Genomic DNA, 25,977 nt, shown 5'->3' with positions numbered 1-25,977 from the left:
TAGAATTACTTTCATATTGCCATATTGTATTACACAGATATTTTAATATTAAAAAAATAATTACCTCTTATTATTTTTTAAATATCTAAGATAAATATAACCACGAAGCGACCCTGTGCGAAGTCGGGTACTTCAGCTAGTGTATAATAATGAAAAAACAGTACACAATTTAATATGAATTCACGAGCCGGAACGGTATCTTTTAGCGTTCTAATCGAGGCCTGAATATATTATCATTCACTAACAATATAGATAGAAAAAACTATCCATCAGAAAGAGTGACCAAGTCCTTCTTTATAAGAAAAGCTCCGAGAGAGATTCAGATATTAGCTCCAAAACAACATAATGGAAATGAACCATTCATATTATTAGAAGTCATCATAGGCTAAAGAATTTTTAATGACTTTTCAGATACGACTATGGAGAGAAATACGTTGATGGCTAAGTGTTATCCAAGAATCAAGGACTATTGCAGAGAAAAACATGGATTAGAATTTCAGGTTGGTACCGGTACCGTAACTGAAATGTTTAACCGCCAATATCTCTGAACGCCGTTTTCAGGATAACGCTTGTTTTCCGGATCTGGGCTCAATTGCTATATTGTGGATACTATATCTATTATTAATTAACATTAATACATATTGTGACTTATGCTATCAGGTAGTGGACATGAGATGGGGTGTAAGGGATGAGGCGACGGATGATCACATGACAACTGAGCTTTGCATGAGGGAAATTGAGAACTGTCAACGTTTGTCTATGGGACCTAACTTTGTGGTCTTTCTTGGCCAGAAGTATGGATATAGGTAAAAAAAAACTAATCTTAGAATTACAATTTACAAATGTGAAAGTAGATAGACAACAAAACATAATAATGTGTTATAAAATTATTAGAAAATCATGAACGTTCGAGGAAGTGACGGAGTGAGACATAATATCTCCTATTTATCCAGACTGACCAACCAGTCATATAACCACATTATAGTATAAGGTAAGTATTCACTGCGGATAGCCATAGATATCTTAAGGTTCTAAGTATCTACCGCTGACTACACATGGAGTGTAAATAAGCCAAACGGCAAAACCTGAGTCCTGAGGCATAAAGCCCACCAAAAAAGCGCTCGGTGCGCTCACTACTGAGTAGGCCCCCTCCCACCCGCGCATTACCCTTAACCTATGTAATAAGGGGCCCAAGAAGCACAAAATAATTATTATTATCAGCGTCTCTCATAACAAAGCAATAAAAATATTATATTATTTCTCGGGGCTTGTAATTAATATTCACGATGACATCATTCTACCAGCGAAATATTGGACACGCAGCAAACTAAACAATGGGTTCACTGTTATTAAATAATGGCTTCTCGCCCGTCTTTCGACGACGCTTCGAGTAGCGTGATTTTGCTTGCCGTGTTCAATGCATGGACTACGTTGTATTTTCGTTAATTCGTATCGCTGAGAAGCCAAAAAATGATGAATCATGGGGCACGCGGGCACAATGCGTCGTCAAATCCAGTGTGCGCTGGCGTATTTGATTACATTGTATTTTCGATGATTCACATAGAATATGCGCGAGCGCCCCGCAAGTCCGCTTTAGTGGACTTTATGCCTTACAATCAATTACTATGGAGCAGTTTAAAACTCTCAACAATTAGAATTTAAATACACATTCCATCAAGTATCCTTAGAGGATAGTAATAATTTTGTGAATGATTTTATTGTTGAAATCATTGCATTAGAAACTTAGAGGATAATGCATTTAAACTCTAGTGATCATTTTATTTACCTAGGTAATATAATGTTTTCCCTCCGAGAATTCACAGTTAAAGTAGTGGAAAGATATGCATATTGCTCCATTTCTTAAATATTTCCTCATTATAGGCCAATACCCACATATGTATTGAGTTCGGAACTACAGCTATTGAGAGATGATTTAGCAGCTGGAGGTACAGATGTCATTCTACTCGACACCTGGTACCGCAAGGATGCCAACGCCGTACCACCAATTTCAGTCCTACAACCCATTTCTTCTATTCTGGTCAATTTCAACAACAAGGTAATGGCTAATTGATCATAAAATCCCTTCAAATAGTACTACAATACAGATATTATTATAATAAACAAAAAAAACTTTGTTTTAAACCATTATCACAGTACTGTTTAAAGAGTAAGCATAAAATTATTGTATGTAATATGTACAGGCATACTATTATTAACACATTCGTGGACACATGTTAGCTAATACATGTGTCGATTCGATTTAGATATATAGAAATAAGTAATTCTTAAGATACGACCAGCGCTCGAAATGGAAAAGTTTACGAACCGGAGCGCTCGACAAATTTTCTGAAGATATTTACGTAGTCATCAAATCGTATGTATATTTTATAAAAATAAGTGTGTCAGATTGTCTATTCTATGGCCTATCTAGCTCAGACGGTCAACATATTTTTTCCACGAGACGGAGCGATAATTTTACAAATTTCACAAGTCGGAACGGCGCTCCGGTGCGTTCCGTTCCATTTCGAGCCCTGGATACGACACTATCTAATGGAAATATGTTCGCACCATGACACAAGTGGCAGGGAACATATTGTTTTAATCCAAAATAAGACTTCTTTCTATAAATGTCGCGTCGTTTTCCATTGTGTACACAGTACAGGACATCAATGGATGTCCTGTCATATCACATCTCACAAAATACGACGTTTATAGACGTCATGTGTTTTAAGACGGTGGTGTTTTTGCTTATGCCATGATCGCATTCGATCATGTCGCGAATAAAAATGATCAATTCAGGTGCAATGATCGCACAAATATAATCGCACCACTATCATGGGTGCAGTGGTGATCTGCAGGATTACAAATCCTCCTGCTCTATACATATCTATATCTCGAACCACGTGTCTGACCTTTACACTAAATGCATAACAAACCTTTGAAATCAATTCATACTAAGAAAAGTTTAAAAAATACCAGAAACAAATATATTTTGGTAGAAGTCATGCTCTATGAAAAGCTTTTGCTTTTGTCTAATTTTAATATGCCCAAATTTACTATACATACTTGGATATAGAAGAAATTTTCGTTGGTATTTTACAGAGGGTGCCAAAACTTCAAGCGGAAGATCAGGCTGTCTGGTGGGATACCCTCAATAAGATGCAAAAGTTATTTCGAAAAGCAGCCCTATCACTATTCACTTCAGGAAAATTCTCCAAAGAAACTATGCACAATTACTTCATGTCTGGTAAGTTTTGGTTTACTTATTACCAGATAGATGGAAAGAATCCATTCATACTGCTAAAATAACAATTAATTAAATAACTACCACCCTGTTGCTAACGCTAGGCTTTTCTGGGTAATAAAGACATGCTATCTCTGTCTTTCTTCCAGCTTGATAGCCAATAGAATCTATTGTTAACACAATAAAGCGTAGTTGGAACTATCGGACTTTTGACGTAATACATTTCAACTAAATAAACATGGATTTTTGTAAATAACCTAGGCTTACATTTTATGGTTTTTAAATGGCAAATGGAAATGAAGCTAGTCTGTATTTTCATTCTGTTTTCTTCTTCCAGTGACGGAGAGAGAGGTGATAAATGGGGTGCTCAACGTTAAAAATACTAAAAATCATTGCCTCGCTTACGTGCGCTACATCAATAATATCAATCTCCAGAACTTGAAGAAAGCGTCTCTCTTTGTGGACATCCTAAACAGGAGTTTGGATACGGAAGCCAGCAAACTTTTGGCCAATCTGAGAGACGAGAGATTGACGGACAAAATTGAAACTACCAATATGCAAAAGTGAGTTAAAGTATGAATCCTTGTTTTATAAAACAGCTTAGAATACATTGCTCATCGAATCATATACATTCATTATGATTTTCATTATTTCAGGTATACAGTTGAATGGATAGGGCGTGAGGGTCTGGATACGGACACCCATGGCGAATATCTGAACCATTTTATTGCTCATTTCTACCGAAGTATCATCAAGTTGGTTGACAGAGCCATGCGAAGAGAAGATGGAAGTGCACAAGGACAAATTGTTACTGAATTACTTCAACATTTGCATGCTTGTAACAACTCTGTAAAGGTACTAGTTATATAGCAGCGGTGAAGGATGGAGGTAGGCTGTGGAAATCCGACAAAAATAGTACACACTAAATTTTGTCAGCCATACATTATTTGTTTTCATTGAACTAAGAATACAGATTGCAGATGGTGCTGGTTAGTTTTTAAAATTTAATTAAGCCCTGCCTAAACCAAACCATAATATATAAAAAATATTCTTCTATCTATACATGTATAGAACATCTAAAATTATATAAGTAATTGGTTTGATTGATTTTTAAAAATCGTCAACTCTATCTGCAATTTATATTCTTAGTTCAATGAAAACAAATAAGTATGACTGACAATGTTTATTGCGCACTATTTATGATCGATCTCAACAGCCTACTTCCGCCCTTCATCACTGTTATATAGCAATTTACAAAACTCTTTTTTCCAAGCCTTTCGCAAATGATTCTACTTTTGTATCTATTGACAATTGGTAGTTACTCCATCAGTCCTCGGAATACTATTTGAGAGATTGATTTAAGAGGAATTTGCATAGTCATCTATGGCTAATTTGATAAAGCTGGTGTTTCCGGATTCAATTCTTTCTACATGTGATTTATTATATTTTTTTTCAACATACGAGTATAATTATTTATTATCATCTTCTTTCTCTTGAAAGTAAAAAAAGAAGAGGAAAGAGAAAAATAATTACGTAGGTTGATTTATTAGTATTTTGTGATTGTGATCTTTGTCGTCACAATCACAAAATAAAAGAGTTTTTCTGAATAGAATTAGAATAAAGTAGAGATAAAAGCAAAGATAGCATGAGACATGAGACACAAGGAAGGGCCGTGAGTAGGGATTCCAATCCCGGGATCCCGAGCTATTTTTGATACCTATGAATCCCGGGATTGATAAACATAATCCCGGGATTTCGGGATTGATTTTTTTATCAATTTTTATGGAAAATAAAATAAAAGCGAAAATAAAACAGAAAAAATACTTTTACTAAAAAATAACTACATTAGAAATAAACTGAGTTTAAATGAAGTTTGATTTATACCCATGTGTAGGTTGCCGATTCATTTTATTTTTTCACATGAATTATTAAAAATGAGAAAGATTGGGAAAAAACAATGCTTCGCACTTTTAACAAAGTAATTCTACCATGATATTATCATACGTTTTACGGCAGTTTCATATTTGGCTGACTAATTAGATTTATGATGCGGAAAGGCCATAAGTACGCCATGATTATTTGCTTTACTATTTGAAATCTCGCTAATCCATTCATTATGTCTTTACTATCAGAAACAGCAATCTCATATTAAATTCACATTATTATTTATATTACAATATTATTTACTCCATTAAACTTGTGTATTTCCAAGATTGAACGTATACAATATTAACAATAAATGTCTTAAATAGTATAAATTATACTAGATTTATTTTTGACCTATTTTATCAATGTTATTTGTAAATATAAAATTTTATATTAACAATGGAAAAAAATGCCAATCCCGGGACCAGTCCCGGGATCCCGGGATTGTCAAATTGTAATCCCGAAATCCCGGGATCAGAATTTTGGCTCGGGATTGGATTCCCTAGCCGTGAGTTACCTGATCTTTCTCAAGCCGATTAATAATTACTTCCGCAACCTCGCAACTGACAACTGTAAAATTTAATTAGAAAACAAGAAGAGATTACACGGCTGAAGGCACGTGCAATCCATGGTTAAAGATGTACATAATAAAGTCCTGGACGCCACATGATCTTGAGACCGTGAAAGATTGTAATTATTTAACAGTGTGGAATAAAGTGGGAACAATAAATAAAAGAGCAATTTATATACTTGACAGAAACTATATTATAGCAAAAGCAAGAAATTAGAAATACATTAAAAGGTTATTAAGCGGCTCGATATTGAAATTTGGAAATACTAAAATAAATGCAAGCAGCTAAGTTTGAAAAGAAACATTGGAAGAGTAGTGAATCAAATAATAGTTTTAAAATACCAAACTGGAACGATCAGGGCTTCAAACACTGCGGCTGCAATCGTGCTCCGTTAAGTGACGTCCATTATAAATGTTGGGTAAAACTCAAGCGGGGCACGACTATACTAGACGACAGTCAGAATCAAAAAGCCCAGTTGCTTGTTCCACACCTCGCGACGTCCGTTGCGGCCGGAAATTTCATCAGCGACATCTGTCAAATCGCGTACGCTCCATCGACGTGACCATAGATAATCGTCGGGGTTGCCAGAGGTATGAAAGTTAGTTATGTTCATTTTGAACATAACAAGGTACCTACATAATATTTGGATTCAGACTTTTCTATCTGTAATATTGACATTGTCTCCTTGACACTTTTATAACCACTATCGGCTCTCATAAAAATATACTATGAAATTATATACAAATGAATACAATTAACTAAATAACTAAAAGTCACATTGTTCTTCGTTTGTAAGGTATTTTATGGACGTGAACCGACACTTCAACAAGTAGAAGAATACATGTTGGGTCCATCTTGCCAGCCTGTGGTCTTATACGGCGAGGGAGGATGTGGTAAGACCAGCTTGTTGGCAAAAGGAGCCGCCCAGTCTGCCGCAGCTTGGTTTTCAACTCGTAAACCAGTCAGTATCATACGGTTTCTTGGAACAACTCCAGATTCCAGTGCACTGACACCTACACTCATATCAATTTGCCAACAGGTATCTAATCCAGATTTCTTTTTATTACAATTATTATTAAGCATTTTACAAAAGTGTATATTATTTGGTGCCTGATTAAAATAATTAATTATCTTTGATACTGGAATTCAGGAATATAAATTTATTACTCTCTACTACAAGCACAGACTATCCACAGGTTGAATTTATTAAACCCAATCTAATTCAGTTAATCTAACCTAACCTTGACATTTTCACTGTTTTAAATTAAAATTATGGAATCTACTTATTTTTGCAGATATCTTATAATTACAATCTGCCATATGAGAATATCCCAGATGATCTAGTTCCCCTGACAGCCCATTTCAAACAGTTACTTTGCTGCGCTTGCTATGAGCAACCGTTACTTCTGTTTCTGGATAGTGTAGATCAATTAACAGGTGCGCAAGATGTCAATAAAGTATCATGGCTTCCAACAAGGCTACCAGTATACTGCAAGGTAAAGAAACTATACTACAATACATTTACGCATTCTGATTACTTAAAACATAACTACACAAACAATAACTACAAACCTGTGATCCATGTAGCAAATATAGTGACAACCTATTCAATTCTTTTTGTTCAAATATTATTTTCTTACCATAATCATTTCATTTGAATCTTATTTTAAATTAACCAAACGTATAAAAAATAACTAATCTAAATTGTTATTATATGAATATTATCTTTTGAGAGTAATAGTTAATGCTTCATTATTTAGAATTCCTAAATTCTCTGATATAGAGATATGGAGCTATGAGAAAATTGATAATTTTTGTGTGTTTAGGTTATCGTTACAACTGCTTGTGAGGAGTCTAATCCAATAGTGTCAAGAGAGTACAATTTACTAAGGAGGATGATAGATAATGACAACAACTTCATTGAAGTCACGGCTCTTGGTGAAGACCTTGCGATGCAGGTCATAAAGTAAGCTATAATATATCTTAAAATGTGTGATAAAGAAACAATTGCATTGTAAGATGACCATAATACTCCGTTTTCTTCCTGACAGTAAGCCATAACAAGAAAATGTACGTGTAAACACATGTTATCGTGAAAAGTTGCAAGATTGCATGCATGGATCAGAAAAGTCAGAAGCTTCTGAATTTTCACGCGACAGTTATAATTTGTGCGATAGTGGCGAGTAGAACGATAGTGGCGAAATTGTCAGAAAAAATAGAAACTACACCACGCAAAACATATTGACACTTACAATTTTTCAGAACCTGTCTAATAGCACCATAAAATGACAACAACGCATCTTGCTTACGCTTGAAGAATGAGATTGGTGAGACAATCAGCACTTTTACGTGTAAACTGTTATTATCGTGATAGTTGAATTTACAGACTATTGGCGTCAGTAAATCTAGGCATTATAATATTGCACTATAAGCAATAAGGCGATTGATAAAGCATTGACGAAATATTCCAACGCGAGGGAGGTTTAGATGGATTGTACTTGTATTGATTGTATTATTATTGTATTGATGATTGTTTTGTACTTGGTAGACTAGTCACAGGTGTTAATGTCTTTGGTAATGTGCATGACAATAGATATGTCAGAAAATACATAAACTGAAAAGAAACTCGTTCGATGCCTATCAGAATGTAAAATATCTTTTCTTTCTGTGCCATATCTCTTATTGGAAATCGGCAATGATTTTGACTATCTTTTCCGCTGAACTGTAAAACATTTAAACATCAATATTAACCTATTATAGATTTAAATACATGATAATCATTATCATTATCGCATACAGTCGAACTTGGTTATTACGAGGAAGATGGGACTGACTGAATTTGCTCATTATAAGCGTTACTCGTTACTCGTATTTTTAAATGAGCAGTCACATTACACAAAAAGTCGAAATTAAAAAATCTGAAAACCATCGTAAAAATCCTCGAAACAAGCATCGAATTCATAAACTACAAAAGAAGTTGTTTATTGTAACGAACGCTGACGGACTTCACAAACCTTGGATTTTTCAACCATATGGGTGGATACTTTTTTATTATTGTCGGAAAAACACCAATTAGGTAGGTACTTAGACATTAAGTGTCATAAACGTAATCCAACCCTGGCGGTATCCTGTCTGGGAAGGATATTACCATGACTTAAATCCGACAACATGTCATTAGGACGCCAAGTTTTCTGCAAGACCTATCGACACAGCTGGCTGTACTAGTATACCTAAATAGTTGCTGTAGAAAAAGAAAGAGCATTACTCTGACTGCTGTTATAATAATTAAAACATTATATTAATAATAATTTCATTGTAGCGGAGAGACATTTGTTAAATTATAATAACATCTTTCCAGAATGTGGATGAAAACAGCCTGCCGAGATTTAAATAATTACCAATGGCGGTTAGTAGCAAACGCCATTGGAGCATGTTCATTGCCTATTTTTGTGAAGCTGGTCTTTGCTGAAGTCTGCCGATGGAGAAGTTACACCAGACCTCAGGACACGAGGCTGGCAGCGACTGTCATGGACTCAATTATGATGTTATTTGAAAGAATTGAAAAACAGGTAAAAATTTATTACTTCAATGTTACAGAATATAAATAGAAACAATGTTACATATTATTCAACGAGTTAGTCAGTTATCTATTTTTTTCCCTTATCTTTGGGATTGTTCTGACAATATAATATAAATAATTACAAGATAAAAAGAACTTTTTATATACCACATTTTTAAATTTTCTGTTGAATCCTATAAACTTGACAATGCTATGTATTAATAAATACTTATTTTTGTACTTGATAGAAATACTGAATAAATAAATATTATAGAATACAGAAATGTCATTTTGACATTTCATATTGATTTCCATAGTAATGCACGTTTATATTAATAATTTAGTTGCTAGGACCCCCTTAGCAACCAATAATAGTGAGTAGTAAATATTACTTTTAACGAATTTTTTCCGAAACATACAAAAGAGAATTAACTGAAAATGAATTCAATCCTGCTTAAAGATGGCCAAAAGTAATAAAAGAATGTATTGTCGTCGCGTTCTGATATATTCTAAAAGTTTCAAATGTCTAGCTAGTCGGGAAGTTAGTTAAAAATCTTCTATCGTCCAATACAAATCTTGGACAAATAAGAAAAAATCTGTACCGGACAAACAAGAATACGAGCTAATAAAAACGTGGTAATAACTCAAACATTGTAGGATTATTAAAAAACTTGTTTCAAAATCATTATTTTCTCTCTTTTCAGCACGGGCGCATTCTTGTGTTCCATGCCTTAGCTTATATAACGGCTGCTCGTAGTGGTCTCTCTGAGAGTGAGCTGGAGGATCTCATTTCTCTCGATGACAGGGTTCTTGATGATGTTTACCAATATCATCTCCCTCCCGTACGTAGGATACCTCCTCTGCTTTGGACTAGGTAAATATTTTATGAAAACTTCTCGTGCTTGTTTTACTGATCTTGCGCAGTGGCCAAGTTATTTTAATATGTTAACATTGATTTATCATTCATAGTTTATCATTTCCAGGATCCGTAATGATCTTCCAAACTACCTTTCTGAGAGAGAAGCTGACGGAGTGAGTGTCATGAGCTGGTATCATAGACAATTCCGTGACGCTGCTAGAGAAAGATATTTCAAAAACATGAATATGGCAACATACTTTCATTCAAGTATTGCTGATTATTATCTAGGTAAGACTTCTTCTGCATTATCATGCCCATTCATCATCATCATCATCATCAGCCTAAATCTATCCAATGCTGGATGAAGGCCTCTCCAAGTTGATTCCACTTCTCTCGGTCCTGTGCGTTGCGTAGCCATGTACTTCCGCAGAACTTTATCATTTCATCGATCCAGTGGCCTCTAGGTCTACCTTGTGGACGTTTTTTACCTTTTGGATACGACTGGATGACTAAATTTGTTCAATGATTGTCCCTTCTTTGAGCTATGTGTCCAGCCCATTCCCATTTGAGGTTTTTGCGAACTCTATTACATCGCAAACCCTTGTCTGTCTCCTTATCCACTCATTCCTCTTTTTGTCCTTTCGCATTGTGCCCAGCATGCACCTTTCCATACCACGTTGTGCTACTATAAGACTATAATAGTTCATATACATATGCATGGATTTACCGCTGACAGTATGTATTATCGCGGCTATAACAAGAAAATGCATGTGTAAATACATATTATCTTGCAAATTGCTAGATTGCATGCATCGATCAAAAAAGTTCAGCAGCTTCTGGATTTTCACGTGACAGTTGGAACTTGCGCGATATCTGCGCCTGCGCAGTCCAACAATAGTGGAGAACCTGCCGTAAAAAATACAAAGTATACCCCACAGAGCATTTTGACATTTACTAATTTTCACAACCTATCAAATAGCACCATACAATGACAACAACGCATCTCGCTTACGTTTGAAGAATGGCATTGGCGAGACCGTCAGCACTTTTGCATGTAAACAGTTAATATTGCGATAGTTTAATTTACACACTATTGGTAACGGTCAATCTTACATGCGTACAGGCACTATTAGATACTGAATTTCAAGCAACAGTATAAAAGAATGGTTAGCTTAATCAAACAAAAACTTTAATGCAAATACATACTGAAAATGTACACTCTGATCGGTTTATTAACTTTAAAACTATTTCCAGGAATATGGGGTGGAGGCACACCAAAACCTTTCAAGTATACTGAAATCCAGCGGCATCGGTTCGGTTTGACAGATAAGGAAGGTGTTGCCGATAGAAAAGTTCCTATGCAGCCACTGGTGTTTGTTTCGGCTGACGGTGCAGCTTCTAGATACAATTTAAGAAAGGTAAAAGTCATGCAATAATTTTGACTCATACAGTCAATAACTTATTGATTATAATAAAATATGACTAAGATTTCTTGTCAACCTCTATTTTTGTATTATTGTGGGTTGGATATTTTTTACTTTAAAACCAGTATTTGCTCTTTCTGTTTGCTTATAGTTTGGAGAATTGCCTTTCCATCTTATCAGGTCGCGCCGTTTCAAAGATCTGTATGACAATGTTTTGTTTAATTATGCGTGGCTTCACGCTAAACTGAGATCCTGTCCGTTACAAGCTGTGCTTGCAGATTTTGAAGACGCCTGTCAACATATTGAAAATAAAGAAGCTACTAGGTAAGAAACTTAATTTAATTTTAAGTTCATTTGTAAGCTACATATTTCAATAATCTCCACTGTCTAAAATTTAGATTCCAAATTCACTTTCTCTCAGGCAATGTGAGGTTACTTCTACACTTTGGATAACTGATGCTCCCAATTCCTCAGGCAGTTATTAGTAACATACAGATCAACATAATGGCATCATGTCAGAATATTTATTGCCATGTCTTGGAATATTAAGATGCCTTTTATTTTTTATAATAACTGTAACATTCTATTCTATAAAAGTCTTTTATATAAGACCTAATTAGGTATAATGAATGTGCTGATGTATACAATACATCCATTATGGTAATTATTATAATGTTCCAACAATTTATTGGTTGTTTAGTGATATCAAAACTAAACTATATTCAATATTAAATACAGACAAAGGAAGGTAAATAAATAAAAATGCATTGGTATTATTCCACCAGGGAATTGGCTTTAGTTGCCGATGCCCTACGTCTTGGTGGAGCCGTATTGGGAGTTCACCCGGACATGTTGGCGCCTCAGCTTCTAGGGAGGCTTCTGCCGGAAGCTCGCACTCATGCCGGATTGAGGTCACTTCTAAGACAGTGTGACGAGTCGGGGAGGACTCATTGTGCATTGTTACCACTTCATCATTGCCTACATACTCCCGGAGGACCATTAAAGGTAATATTTATTATGACAATGTAGATAAACACAAATTAAGTATTTATAAAAAAAAAAATACTTTATTTATCACTACAATAATAAAGTGAAAAGGGTGAAAGTTAAATTACTATTGAAAGGCCAAGCATATAATGAATCTTGATACCAATATGCCTACTGAATCCACATACATTAAAATTAGAAGGAATAAACAAACCCAAATTGTGAAGCCAATAAAAGATAAACATGAAGTTTGCCACAAGTCATGTATATAATTCTGTGTCTTTTTGTATGACATTATTTTATGATACAGTAACTAAAAAAAACAATTATTTACATCCACTCAAGAAAATTTAATAATTGGCATGGATTGATGGCTAAGGCAATTAATAAGTAAAGAAGTAATAATACTTTTTAAGACAAATATAGTCTATTGCTATTCCCCACAATCAATGGACACATATTCAATGATTTTGTAGTTTAATCCTTTCCACGCGGACGGAACATCTGTTGTACACTAATTAATTGGCCATTCGATATAATTAGCATGTTATTTAAATGCGGTAATTAAAAATGAATTAAATGCTCCGCAGTCAACAAGTTAAGACCCATATTAAAATACATGCTGAGATACCCGGGGTTCCAGCGGCTAGCTCTGATGTCCATCGAACCCCGGATTCACAAAAAAAAAAAGATATAAACGGTTAGAGTGGAAATAAAACTCGGTCTTTCGTGTTCGTGACGTGGTCTTATATTTTCTTATGGTTTTTAGTTTCACAAATTTATCTGGGTTTTTACGATTATAGTCGCAGGTCCTATCCTATTGGAAAAGGGACGCTTACTCCTTTTTTTCTCTTTTTAAATTCCTCAGACCCACGCCAACTAGTAAAAGGGACTAGTGATTGGCCAAATCTGATCGCATGATCTTTGATTCGGCGAATCACGAGCCTGACCCTGGCGCCGGCGCGCGAGGATTTCACGCACAATGCGCGGCAAAATTTATTATATTTGAATACTTATATTTAGTCTTAAAATTATCTCTTTCATCCATCATCATTTATACTTTTTAAATCAAATTAAATTTATCTTAATTACACCTCCGCCCAGTATATGATTTTCACACACCGGACGAAGGCCTTTACTTATGAATAAAAAAATACTTACGTGGTTGAGCAAGGAAACAGATTAGATGTTTTACGAAGCCGTTTCTAGAGGTCAGGGTTATGTTTCGACTTGATAGCTACTAAATGATTATTTTACACCGGGAGAAGCCCGCCTGTAACAGGGGTGTATCAATGCCTTACCATAAAATCTCTACACATTCATGTGTTGAACACATTTATACAATAACAAGACCAAATTTACTTTGTAATTTTATTTACAGTACTCACTGGAAGGGCATCAGTTTGCGGTGTTCTCATTCCGACTGACATCAGACTATCGCTATATAGTGTCCATCTCCAACAAGTTCATAACTTGGGACTTGTCTACATCCGACATGGCCAGGGATGTTTGTCCCCAGCTTGAAGGTATCATGCAGCAACTCAGCATCAGTCCCGACAACAAGTGGGCAGCGGCTTACACCAATAATGATCAGGTAAAAACGGCACTAAGGTAATGATTTTCTTCTCTCATTTGTGACCCATCCAAGATTTGGTAACTAAGAAGGTAAATCCACAATCAAATATGAAGTTGCTTATTTTAATTAGAAAAACCTCCATGAATCAACAGACTTTGAAATAATATAATTAATTATTTACAGGTATCTCTCCTAAATATGCTCTCAAGTGAACTAGTCACAATCGCTTCACCGTTTGCTGAGCAATGCGAACAAGTCCAAGGGGTGGCTCTACTCGACTCTCGGCTGATGCTGCACGGAACCTCACACTGGGGAAGGTACAGTCTGACCGGAGACCTTCAGCTTGTCAATAAAGCACCAGACACCGATGATGAAGGAGAACACTGGGAAATATTAAGTGAGAATGATTGAGGTTTATAACTGATTTATATACTTTTATCAGGCTGTAGACTTTAGAGATTACAAGATTACATTTGTTACGTTACACACAATATTAATGATTTTCCACCAACAAAAATACTGAAAGGTTTTGTTATAACAATGACGGCAGCTGAATGCAGAACTATTCTAACTCACATTTGAAATATTTTACAGAAATGTTCTTTGAAACATCCTATTTAAGTTATTTATTATTTATGCATCATGATTTTTATCAATAGTCCTACTAAAATACATTTATCTATACAAGTAATGAATAATTTCAGTGGGTTGTTTCAAAGAACTACCTTCTTCATCTTCTTCAATATTCCTCTCCCCAAAGAATCGCAAATCAAGCGAAATGTGTATTCCTATTAAACTATGCTTTTCTTGAACCTTCCATTGTCATGGAATATATGAACTGATTCAACTTGTATGTCTACAAGTTGAATCAGTTCATACAATCTGGTTATAAATATGGGTGGACTGTATGGATATTGGGGACGGGACGGCGGAAGTGTGGGAGCATGGACACTAACATTGATGTTCATATTGTTAATTTATTGGCTCCCACCATGTGCAATGGTTGATTGACGGCTTTAAGAACATTTGTGTCTTACTTGTGTACTGTTGACGGTGGGCCAGACACTCACTGTTTCGAATCACCCCGTTGATCTTAGAGATATACTTTGCATTGAATTCTGGCAGAACACTCCTGTCTCACTGACGGTGAATAGAGCACTAACTGTCCCGCTCCACTCAACTTAACATTGTTACCTGCACAAGTGTATTATTGTACCACCATGAAGGTAGGAAGCGGAATATGAATGTAGGGAATGGAGCAAACACATTCATTTGACTAATCAAAGTATTTTGAGTTATATTGAATCTGAGAATGTTTTAACTTCTTAAATCTCTGTTACATAATTCCTAAACCTTCCAGCAATGGAGTTCACGGATGTGGATAATTACCATATGGTACTTTGGTCTGGACTCCTCGAAGATACTCGACTGCGACTGCATGCCTTCAAAAACTCGGCCCCGATTCAACCGCTGACCTTCGACTCGGCCATGGTAATGAGCCTCGGAAGGAAACTGGTGTACTGCTCCGAGGCTGACGGGGGAATGACGAGATACCGCCTAGACGAGGAGGGGATGGTTTGGACTCCGGAATTGCCTCTGACCAGAGTTCCTTACGACTCGGCAGACGCCACACTTCAGTTGAAGACGGCATGGGAGGAACAAATGTTACTGGGTTAGTGAACTCTTACCCTGGTGCTGCATTGGTAATTTTTTTTTCAACTGTTGCTATTGCAATTTGATAAAATATGTTTGTCCCTTATTGATTGAGACTTAACCTAACCTAATCTTTAATTTTCTACATATGGGCCTCCACAGAGTGTAGAATATCTTAACAGCCCATTTTTATGAAGAATGTGTTGTGATATTAAGTCGCTAAGTTTCAAAACCCACTATAACACCTTTTTTTTTTTAATAATTAAAATATTTATATATCAATGGATTCGTAATTAAAATCTCTACATGAAAACTTTATCGCCTCTTTCAAAATCCGCTACGATTGACTGTAATTTATGAAACAAAATCAATGCGTCTATCAATTCCCGCTATAACACTATGTGTAACACACACTGTTCACATCCTACAATAATTGTAAACTGTCAAAAAAATGGGACAAACTGATGAGTAAGAAGGCTGTATGACTTGAACTGAGAGCACTCAGGTGTTGAAAATATGAAGATGGATTCAGTTATGGCGCCTACTTCAAAAGAATAAGTAGGCGCAAAGATTCAATGTGCCACTTGTAATCATCCAATGCGCCACGTTTGGCGCATGAGCCGCGGTTTGACCACCACTGGGTTAGAAAATGGAAATAGATGCCTCATTTATTAGTGTAGTGAGTAAAACCGGCTGGTCAAAAATGCATATTTTTGATTGGGTGAATGCCCAACAACCTTTCCTCGTAAAAAAAACACTGTAATATAATCCTTACTCTGTGGAGATGCTCCGCAATCCTAAGACCTTCCCAGCACTCGAAATGGAAAATTTTACGAACCAGAGCGCTCGATAATTATTTTACGAAAATATTAACACTGTTATCTAATTATTGTATATGTATTTTATAAAAATAAGTGTGTTGGATTTTTTTATTATATGACATATCTAGCTCAGACGGTCAAATTAATAGTTCCACAAGACGGAGTGATACTTTTGGGGATTTTATGAACCGGAACAGCGCTCCATTGCGTTCTGATCCATTTCGAGCCCTGAAAAATAGTCATTTCACTTTTAACTTACTTTCCCTATCTAGTTTTATATTTTGTAAATTATTTTTTGTACCATTTATCGATTGTCTCATTTCTTCATTGAGTCAGTAGGGGTCATTCATATATTATGTTATGCTCTAATAGAATAGGCTCTGATATATTTGACGATTTGTGACAATTTGCGAAACATGGGTTGAGAGGGGAGGGTGTAGAAAATGTGATGCCACAAAACCAGCACTCTGACAATAGGAGGGGTGATTCAAAATTTGATGTAATTTAAATAGGGGACAAAAGATTTTATGATTAAACCTAACATTGAGGAGTGACTTCCTACTTCTTGACGTTAGCATCTATAGTTGATAAGAGACAATATTAAATATTGGTCTAATTCTGAACTATTTTGTTAACAGCTACCACCACTTATACTTTTTCCGTGTGGGATTTCAACTCTTCAATTGGCCGCCCAATTCTGGATCCCCTGGACCCCGACTGTGAACCAGCGCCCATGTCTATTGACTCGTCCAACATCTCCGAAGCAATAGTCCTGAAGCTGCCTCATGCTGTGAGGAATATCTCCACAAAGACTATGCAATCCAATTCTGTGATGATAAGCTCAGATAGGAAATATGCCGTGGCCGGTGTGAGGTTAGTTATTAATTATGGACTCGAGAGAGAGAGATAATTATAATGTCGTAATGAAAAATATTGAAGGAAAAGCTTTTTCTATAGAGAGTTTTAAACATTATTTTTGATCTAAACAAAGTGTCCAATAAACTTTTTTTTATAAAATGTGTCAATTACTTGTTATTACTGGGTATCATAAGATATATTTTATTATACATGTTCTACTCACATGGTGAGCTTTATCAAGTATGAGTACCAAAATTTACATCTGTGTTTATATAATATTATAATTATTATTCTTAATACCACAATACTATCGCTTGTAGCATGGCCATAGGTAATTAAAACCGCTTCTCATTCCAGAAAAAGTCTTTATGTCTGGAGTCTAACTTCAACTGAGTTGATCAAGGTGCTGGATGCTCACTTTGGAAGGATAGTCCAACTGGAGCCACTGACTATAGGAAGGTGGAATTCTGTCATCACATCCTCAATAGATCGCTCCGTAAAAGTGTGGAACATTGATAATATTTTTGAGCAAGTCCACGTTATTGATAGACAAGAATTGCCGATTGACTCCATAAGGTAGTTTTAAAATACTGATGTCTTTTTTAGTACACGTCATCTTTTCCGTAAAGTTGTGGATTTTATTTAAACTTTATCATTTCGCTACGGAGTAACCAAAATCAAAAACAATATGAAGAAGTGGGGATACTCCGATGATCCTTCAAATTGCGAATGTGGCATTGAAGAAAATGAGGAACATGTGATGGTCTGTCTTCTTGTTGCATGCACCATCGAATATATTTTTGAAGGCAATCATCGCAGGTCATCACGGTGGCTAAGGCATGGTTGGAAAGAGTCTAGACGTATCTCTTGCATGGACACGAGAGAAGAAGATTTTACCACATGTTAATGTATAAAGATTTTAACACAAAGCTATAGAAAAAGTTAATGGTGATGGTATTTAAAAAGTCTGTTGTTTTGAGATAGCGTGGTGGAAGGTGTCCATTTGTAATTGGCCGTTCGACAGACAGAGGGAGGGGGTATGAAGTCATTTATATCTGATTTAGACTCTGTGGATAATGTCTACAATAAGGAAAGAGTAGTATGCTACATTGAAATTTTGTTACTATCTGAAGAAAAAATTCCAGCAACCATAATGGATCGTAAATATGGCTCCCTTGGGCTGATACGGAGGAGTAATATCAAATATGAAAAACAATGAACTGCATATTTTCATTTTTCCAGTAGAAAGAGAATATTATTACTTACATAAATATTATTTTTTTTAGTGAAATATGTATTGATAATTAATCAATACTCATGACTAGAGTTGGGTATTTCCCGAGAAAATCTCAATCTCGAGATTCGGGATTTCCCGAAATGATGAAATTTTGAATTCTCGAGATTCGGGAAATTAAAAAAAAACCTGTAAAAAATCCTAAAATCAGTGTAAAAACAGACAAATTCCAAAAAAATATGATTTTTTTTTATTTATGTAAGAAGACAAACAAATAGAAGTAGGAAAACAAAAATAATTCAAAACATTACTTATTAAAATAGAATTTCAAAAAACACACACTGTTAATCGCTGCGTCTGACAATCGCATACATTTTTGAGACAGAAAATTCCCTGACGTTGAAAAATTGCGCTCATTTTGAGTCGAAGTTGGCTTAATTGTGTTAAATGCTCCGATCAGTCTGTGAACGTTTTATGTTTTCTGTCTACTTTTTTCAGATAGAAAAATCGTTTTTCAATTAATATTTGATAATAAAGAAATGCCTATTCCCGAGAAAAGATTCTCGAGATCCGGGATTTCCCGAAATGTAGAAAATTTCTTGAGAATTCCCGTCGGGAAATTCCCGAAAGCCAACTCTACTCATGACCCAGTTAACCATCTACATTACAATCCAATGCTTTACTAAATTGTCTATAACTGCTGTCAATAAAGGAATAAAATGTATCAAATGGATTTGTTTTTTTTCAGCCTGTGTAAGAGTCTCCCCTGGGCTGTAAGCGTAACCCGAGGATGTCTGGGATTATGGGATTTAAAAGCGGGTAAATTACGAGCGCAACTGTCTGACACGCCTCTCGGTGCCATTGTAACTCATGCTGAGATCACACCCGACGGTGCATATATACTCTCAGCAGAGTCTGGCAATCTCGTGATTTGGGAAACAGAAGAGAGGAAGGTATTGATTGAATTTATGCACATCATCATTATTCTCAATTAAGATTAAGCATACAATCACAGACGTAATTTTGCTTCATGATGACAAAAACCAAGATAAAAAACAAAAAATGTTCGAAAACAACTGTAAAAACTGTAAAAATGGACAGAATTATACGAAATTACAATCACTTTAAAATTAATTTAAAACCAATAAAATTTTTCAATTGATTCAAACAAAAGGTGTCTTCCGTCAAATATGCCTAGGTGATCTTTTTGTAACCAACATCAACATCATGTTGATGACGTTGAAGATGACAGTTTGTCACCCTGTTTCTAACTTGCCATAAATAAAAAGAATCATCATTATTAATTACCATAAAAATTTTGCAGTTTTGGCTTAAATATATTATAATGATATATTTTGAGCCATTACCTGGAATTCTACTCAACCATTATATTATACCAACATATATTTGGAATCAATCCTGTAATTCGATTAACACAAATTTCTTCGACCATGTCCAATCCTAATAGGATCATATGGGCCTCCACAGAGTAGAGGTTTGTATTAACAGATTTTTGTTTTTACGAGAAATGGATGTCAGCCACTTGCTCAACCTATTAGGTCCATACCCTGACCCACACACATATTGAAAAACAATATGTGTACTTGCCAGACCCAGGATTTGAACCTGGGACCCACGGCATGATAGTCCAACGCTTATGCCGCGCGGCCACCGTGGGCGCGAACACAAATTTAATACACTGCAAACTACAATAAATTAGAACTATGGTGACAAGTTATAGATCCATCTCAAAGTATGTTATATTATATATATATAATATGTGTGTTTAATAATTCTTAGGTTTTATTTAGAGAAGAACAAATCGGTATAAAGCAAGTTATTCTGATGGAAGAGGGAGCAAAATGCTTGACGATATCCAAACCCAAAAACGCAATAGAGGGTAGTGATGTCAAATTGACAGCCATAGCGGTACTTAGGACAGTTCCAGGTGAAGCATATCAATTATATATTATTTAACATGATTTTTCATACCATCTCTTAGGTTTGACTATCATTCATACATATTTTTAGTACTGCTTTATTCATTCAAATATATATTCTGTCAATGGGTTAATGACAGATATTCTATATTAGTTTTTACCGAAATTTAGTTAAACACAAGACATCCAACTTAATCCCAGTTAACCAAATATTGTATGTCCAAATATGGTAGATAATAATCATCTCATTCAAATAGGTGCATAATGAGGCCACTTCACTTTCAATTTTCAATTAATTTGAATCTTTCAAATTCGATTATCTCATTCATGTATGGCACTACAACCCTTGACGGGTGTCTTGGCCTCCTTCAAAAACTTCCTCCATCCTCGGCAATCCAGTGCTGACACACTCCAGTTGCTTTAGCCGAGAATTCTTAAATCTCCCGTGGCGCAGTTCAACCATCTCAGTTTTGGCTGTTTTCGATTATCTCAACACATACAAAACTTGACATACAAAATCTGTGTACTAGCTTATAAAATTATGATATACGATATACAAATAGGTACATTTACCATAATTTACCGCTAAATATTGCAAAAATTCGACATGGCCAATTGGATGCTGTAGGCAGCTTATATAGAAACAAAAATAACAGCAAAATGTGTCAGTTTGGCTTCATCATCTATATTGACATAAGATGTTGTGGCTCCGGTAAACCTATATTATGTAGTGGGTGCCAATTACAGACTTATTAGGTTAGATTGAATTATTACGCTCACTGAAAACCATTTATATTTCCTAACACTGCTTTGTGTATATATTTGTAGAGGGAGAAACAATCTTCACATTTGAATACCAGATAAAGTACTCAACAGGAATTATCTTCCGACAAGCTGTGGTTTCAGCTGATGAGCTACACGTCATTGCACCGGCAATTGATAAGAGCGGGAAAGAGTGTCTTAACATATACCATGCTAAGACTGGGACTTTTGTTCACAGGTAATTAATGAAACGCTTTTATATCAGGTTATGTTTTGAAGATCCCTATGCTGGGAATATAAGGTGTTTATAAAGATATATCCAGAAGTTTTATTTAATTGATATATGTATTTTTTAGGATACCAATGCGGAACTGTGGCATAAAAGATATGACAATGCTTGTACCTATGCCTCATAAACCACACTGGGTAGCTGTTATTGGAACCGACAAAGGAAGCATTTTGGATATCAAAACAAAGCGACATGTTAGGTATGTTACTGATTCTCTACTACATTATTTTCCAACAACATTTAGACAAGGGACCCCTAAAATATTTTTAGCATGAACTTCTAATATGTTCGGAATGCTGGACAAACAATCCATAGAATTACAATATGATCCAGCTATAATTTTTGAAAGTGCTGAGAATAATAATAATATTACTGATCGAGTTTCAACATTGGGACCATACCTAAAATTAAATTTGATGTAAATAAAAAGGATTTCAAGTTATACATATTTATATTTTTATAAAAATTGATGTTTTTTAAAATAAATATAAAAAATATTAAAACTATGAATTAGTCAAAAATCTGTATGAGAAAAAATAGAAAACTTATTAAACTAAATTTTAATAATACATATGACCATAAAATATAATGTAATAATAAGATGTGGTCCTGTGACAAATTCACATTTTATAGCATTTTTTTACAATTGTAAGTTTATCTTTGACCTAAAAAAAAAAAATCTTTTTAATGTTTCAGATACATATTAATAAATATGTATATAATACACTTGAAATTGTAAATTATTATCAAATAATTACAAGATAAAAAGAACTTTTTATATACAACGTTTTTAAATTTTCTGTTGAATTATTATTCTCAATATGCTCAAACTTGTACTTGATATGAAGTAAATAAAAAACAAACAAATATAGAATACTGAAATGTCATTTTGACATTTCATATTGATTTCCATAGTAATGCACGTATATATCAATAATTTAGTTGCTAGGACTACCCCCTTAGCAACCAATAATAGTCTTTTACTTTTTACGGATTTTTCTGAAATAACTTTCCATACAAAACAGAATTAACTGAAAATGAATTCAATTCTCCTTAAAGATGGCTAAAAGTATTAAAACAACGCATTGGCATTGTGTTCTGATATTATATTCTAAAAGTTTCAAATGTCTAGCTAGTCGGGAAGTTAGTTAAAAATCGATTCCAAGATTTGTACTGGACAAAAAACCACCGGACAAACAAGAATACGAGCTAATAAAAACATTGTAAAAAATGTCTCAAATTACAAGCTTCGTATTTTTCCGCTAGGTGCCTGTGTAGGTACAACCCTCCCCATGAGAATCATGTTTACAGTCTGTTGTAGAATATAACAACTAGCGGCTCTTGTTAATTCTATTCAACTAATAAACGCAGCTAAATCTGAATCAAAAAAAATATTTTTTAAAAAAAAGTAAAAATGGAGGTTACCAACTATGAAACTAATGCACGGAAAGGCAAAAATATACATTATAAATACATTTTTTCTTGCTTCATTGTATAGATTCATTCCCCGTTGGAATGGCCAAGTGACTCGGGATGGAAAATTTGGACTCTTTGCTCCGACAAGGGGTGGTTTAGAATTGTTGGAGCTGAAAAAAGGAGCCACGGTGAAGACTTTCATTCCAAAGGTTGCCGAAGGTGTATTTACCGTGCTCAGTATGTTTACGACAAATGATGAATACGTATTGTATTATCACAGCGGAAAGAAGACACTGAGAGTGTTCAGGTTAGTTCAGATTCCATTTTTAAAATTTCATATTTTCCTAGCACATTAGTAAATAAGTTTCAAATAATTGCCATAGATGTCACTTAGCCGGGGTTAAAAAATATAAATGTCTGTGATCTTTGAACACGGCAAACGGATCCTTCTGGTCTTTATCTGGTTCTCACCAAAACAGCAATGGACCCTCTGTAGTAAGTAATGTAAGATATATAATTTAGTATGTATAATCAATCATTCTCCCATTGTTTTTAGGGCCAAAAAGAAAGACATTACACTTTGTTTGTATGTTAAACTAACATACATATTGTGTAAAATCATTATGTGCTCTTTAATTTAACAAACTGTCCACGTAGAAGTTTTTATCAGTTATATACCAAGAAATAACCAACAAGAATTTTTCATACAAAGAATGTCTATTAATAACATCGACACATTCAAAAATTTTAATGACACATTCAAATTTTAACTGCTAGCTACTAATACCCTCACCCTAGAATACAATAGCAGATAATAAAAAAAAATACTGGCTCAACGAACTATTAATTCTGTTTTGTATGTACATTATTCTAGAATGGAAGACGCCTCTCAGATAGCAGAGTACAGAGTTCCTGCAGAACTTACAGCTTTAGGGAGTGCAACAGGCGGCAAAGTTGCACTTGGCACTCTGGATGGAGCGTTAGCGGTTCTGGCATTGGCCGATCCTGCCCTGCCAGCTCCCGAAGGATTGATCGGGAGACATGGAGAATAATTACTGACATTAATCGTACTTGAGAATTACTAGTGTGAGATTTCCTAAAGGAAATTACGAATAGAAAGATCAGGGGATGTTCTGAGATATGTAGAATAGACAAATTATTAGAAACAATTCATAGATTGTTTGCTGTCAGGTGAGTATGAGATAGTTTCATTTACATTAATTAATATGTTGAAAGCAATTTTCCTATTAATTATATTTACTGATTACATAAAATAATTCATAAATAAATCTGAATCTGCACTGTGAAACATTCTTGCGCGGTTAATATAGACAAATATTTAAAAAGCTGGAATTTAGATAGCATCTATGCTACAAAGAGATATAAAAAGTTTCTAGAAGCAGACATTTATACCAATAATTTTACATATTATAAAGATTTTAAAAAACCATGTAGGTAGTTACCAATTTACAAATTTTGTTTGGGTTTTAACTCGATTCAGCTATGTGTGGTAATTTTAGAGGGACACTACTAGCAAGTCATTATTATTTGTCTACATAATAATTAACCATAGAAAATTGATAGCTACGCGTCCCCTGATTGGGTCAACACAAAAATATCTCAATTTTCTCGAAGCTCAACGTTCACAACAATTCGAAGACTTAATGTCAAACAACACCATCTACAAAAGTGCAACTTTACAGGAGAGCCAAAATAGGTTTTTTTAGTTTCTTGTAATTCAACAAAGGAGATTTTTATTTAAAACCTTGTTCATATTTTATAATTTATTGTGTATTGTACATTTATCTTGCTTATGGTGATGTTAAAATTTATAGGTACGGTTTTAAAAAACATGAAAAAAAGGGAAAATGTATGTAGTTAACATTAAACTTTACTGGCGATTTAAGAAGAAACTAGAATTGTTGACATAAAGTTGTTTGACTATCTAATGTAACCGAGAATGTAAAATATATAAAACAAACACTTTTTTGTAAATAATGTTGTTTTGATTTTAAGCACTCGAATTAGAAAAAGGATTCTATTATACTTCAGACATGTTTTAGAAACAAGCTCATAAAATAGTCACTGGAACCGTGGAAGAAGGGCAGGCGTGTTAAAGTGATTATGGAAGAATTTAATTACAATACTCAGCCATGAACGGCATGACAGAAGAAAGAAAGATATTTATTTTAAGATATAACATAGGTATTACATCAAATTATTATTAACAACCTTTAAAATGATTCCATTGAATTAGAATTAACCACACGTGTGTCATGGATATGCTAGCTACAATAATTGTCACAATGAAGTTGTGATTATATTGAGATGAGATGAGATGAGTGACGTCACAGTAAGCTGCCGCTACGGGAAATATTTATGTAATGTTGTTTTCTTGGTGTTAAAAATGTTATCAGACAGATCCTATCCCGTAGCACATGTTGAATCTTTAAACGAACATTGTCAGTTAGCAAAATCTGCCGAAATCACCAGAACAACAATGAGGTCACCTCACAGTGTATAGCACTGCATCGACACCTGCATGACTCAATGAACGTTTTTTATCATTTTTTACATACCTACACATTTCCGAGTCATAAAAAATCTTATGTTTTTTATTTTTAGTGGTTGGTACTATGTATTTTCTATAAGAATTTTATCTAATATCTATTGTCTGGAGGTTGGGTTCTGTTCAAAATATTATCTATGGATATAATATCGCAAGTAATTTTAACGTACGCACATGTAGAAACTGTTAAATATAATTGAAATTAGCATGAATAATGAATAATAATTCAAAATACTAATACATTAGAGTTGGCACTCTCCATCATTGAATTTACAGAGGTGGTGAACG

At 34.7% G+C, this 25,977-nt stretch overlaps 1 protein-coding gene across 1 annotated transcript in view; it reads left to right on the top strand.

The window, feature by feature from the left end:
* The window catches only part of LOC147067496 (NACHT and WD repeat domain-containing protein 2), a 32,781-nt gene extending 6,917 nt beyond the window's left edge, over positions 1 to 25,864 (top strand). Inside the window, exons 3-28 of the mRNA XM_085954348.1 lie at positions 412 to 500; positions 661 to 806; positions 1,882 to 2,056; positions 3,103 to 3,247; positions 3,582 to 3,807; positions 3,901 to 4,099; positions 6,539 to 6,781; positions 7,038 to 7,238; positions 7,569 to 7,708; positions 9,101 to 9,311; positions 10,006 to 10,175; positions 10,285 to 10,448; positions 11,415 to 11,578; positions 11,736 to 11,908; positions 12,370 to 12,589; positions 13,953 to 14,165; positions 14,331 to 14,544; positions 15,508 to 15,819; positions 17,260 to 17,494; positions 17,837 to 18,055; positions 19,462 to 19,666; positions 20,514 to 20,661; positions 21,482 to 21,653; positions 21,772 to 21,903; positions 23,203 to 23,427; positions 23,995 to 25,864. Coding sequence (XP_085810474.1) covers positions 412 to 500; positions 661 to 806; positions 1,882 to 2,056; positions 3,103 to 3,247; positions 3,582 to 3,807; positions 3,901 to 4,099; positions 6,539 to 6,781; positions 7,038 to 7,238; positions 7,569 to 7,708; positions 9,101 to 9,311; positions 10,006 to 10,175; positions 10,285 to 10,448; positions 11,415 to 11,578; positions 11,736 to 11,908; positions 12,370 to 12,589; positions 13,953 to 14,165; positions 14,331 to 14,544; positions 15,508 to 15,819; positions 17,260 to 17,494; positions 17,837 to 18,055; positions 19,462 to 19,666; positions 20,514 to 20,661; positions 21,482 to 21,653; positions 21,772 to 21,903; positions 23,203 to 23,427; positions 23,995 to 24,172 — 4,919 coding nt within the window. The 3' untranslated portion in view covers positions 24,173 to 25,864. The remainder of the gene's footprint in view (positions 1 to 411; positions 501 to 660; positions 807 to 1,881; positions 2,057 to 3,102; positions 3,248 to 3,581; positions 3,808 to 3,900; positions 4,100 to 6,538; positions 6,782 to 7,037; positions 7,239 to 7,568; positions 7,709 to 9,100; positions 9,312 to 10,005; positions 10,176 to 10,284; positions 10,449 to 11,414; positions 11,579 to 11,735; positions 11,909 to 12,369; positions 12,590 to 13,952; positions 14,166 to 14,330; positions 14,545 to 15,507; positions 15,820 to 17,259; positions 17,495 to 17,836; positions 18,056 to 19,461; positions 19,667 to 20,513; positions 20,662 to 21,481; positions 21,654 to 21,771; positions 21,904 to 23,202; positions 23,428 to 23,994) is intronic.
* The last annotated feature ends 113 nt before the right edge of the window (positions 25,865 to 25,977 follow it).

The sequence above is a fragment of the Rhyacophila brunnea genome, unplaced genomic scaffold (assembly GCF_057557595.1).
Source record: "Rhyacophila brunnea isolate RB1 unplaced genomic scaffold, BYU_Rbru_1.0 scaffold_4, whole genome shotgun sequence".
NCBI classification, from domain to species: domain Eukaryota; kingdom Metazoa; phylum Arthropoda; class Insecta; order Trichoptera; family Rhyacophilidae; genus Rhyacophila; species Rhyacophila brunnea.
This window is presented reverse-complemented; position numbering and strand designations above follow the sequence as displayed.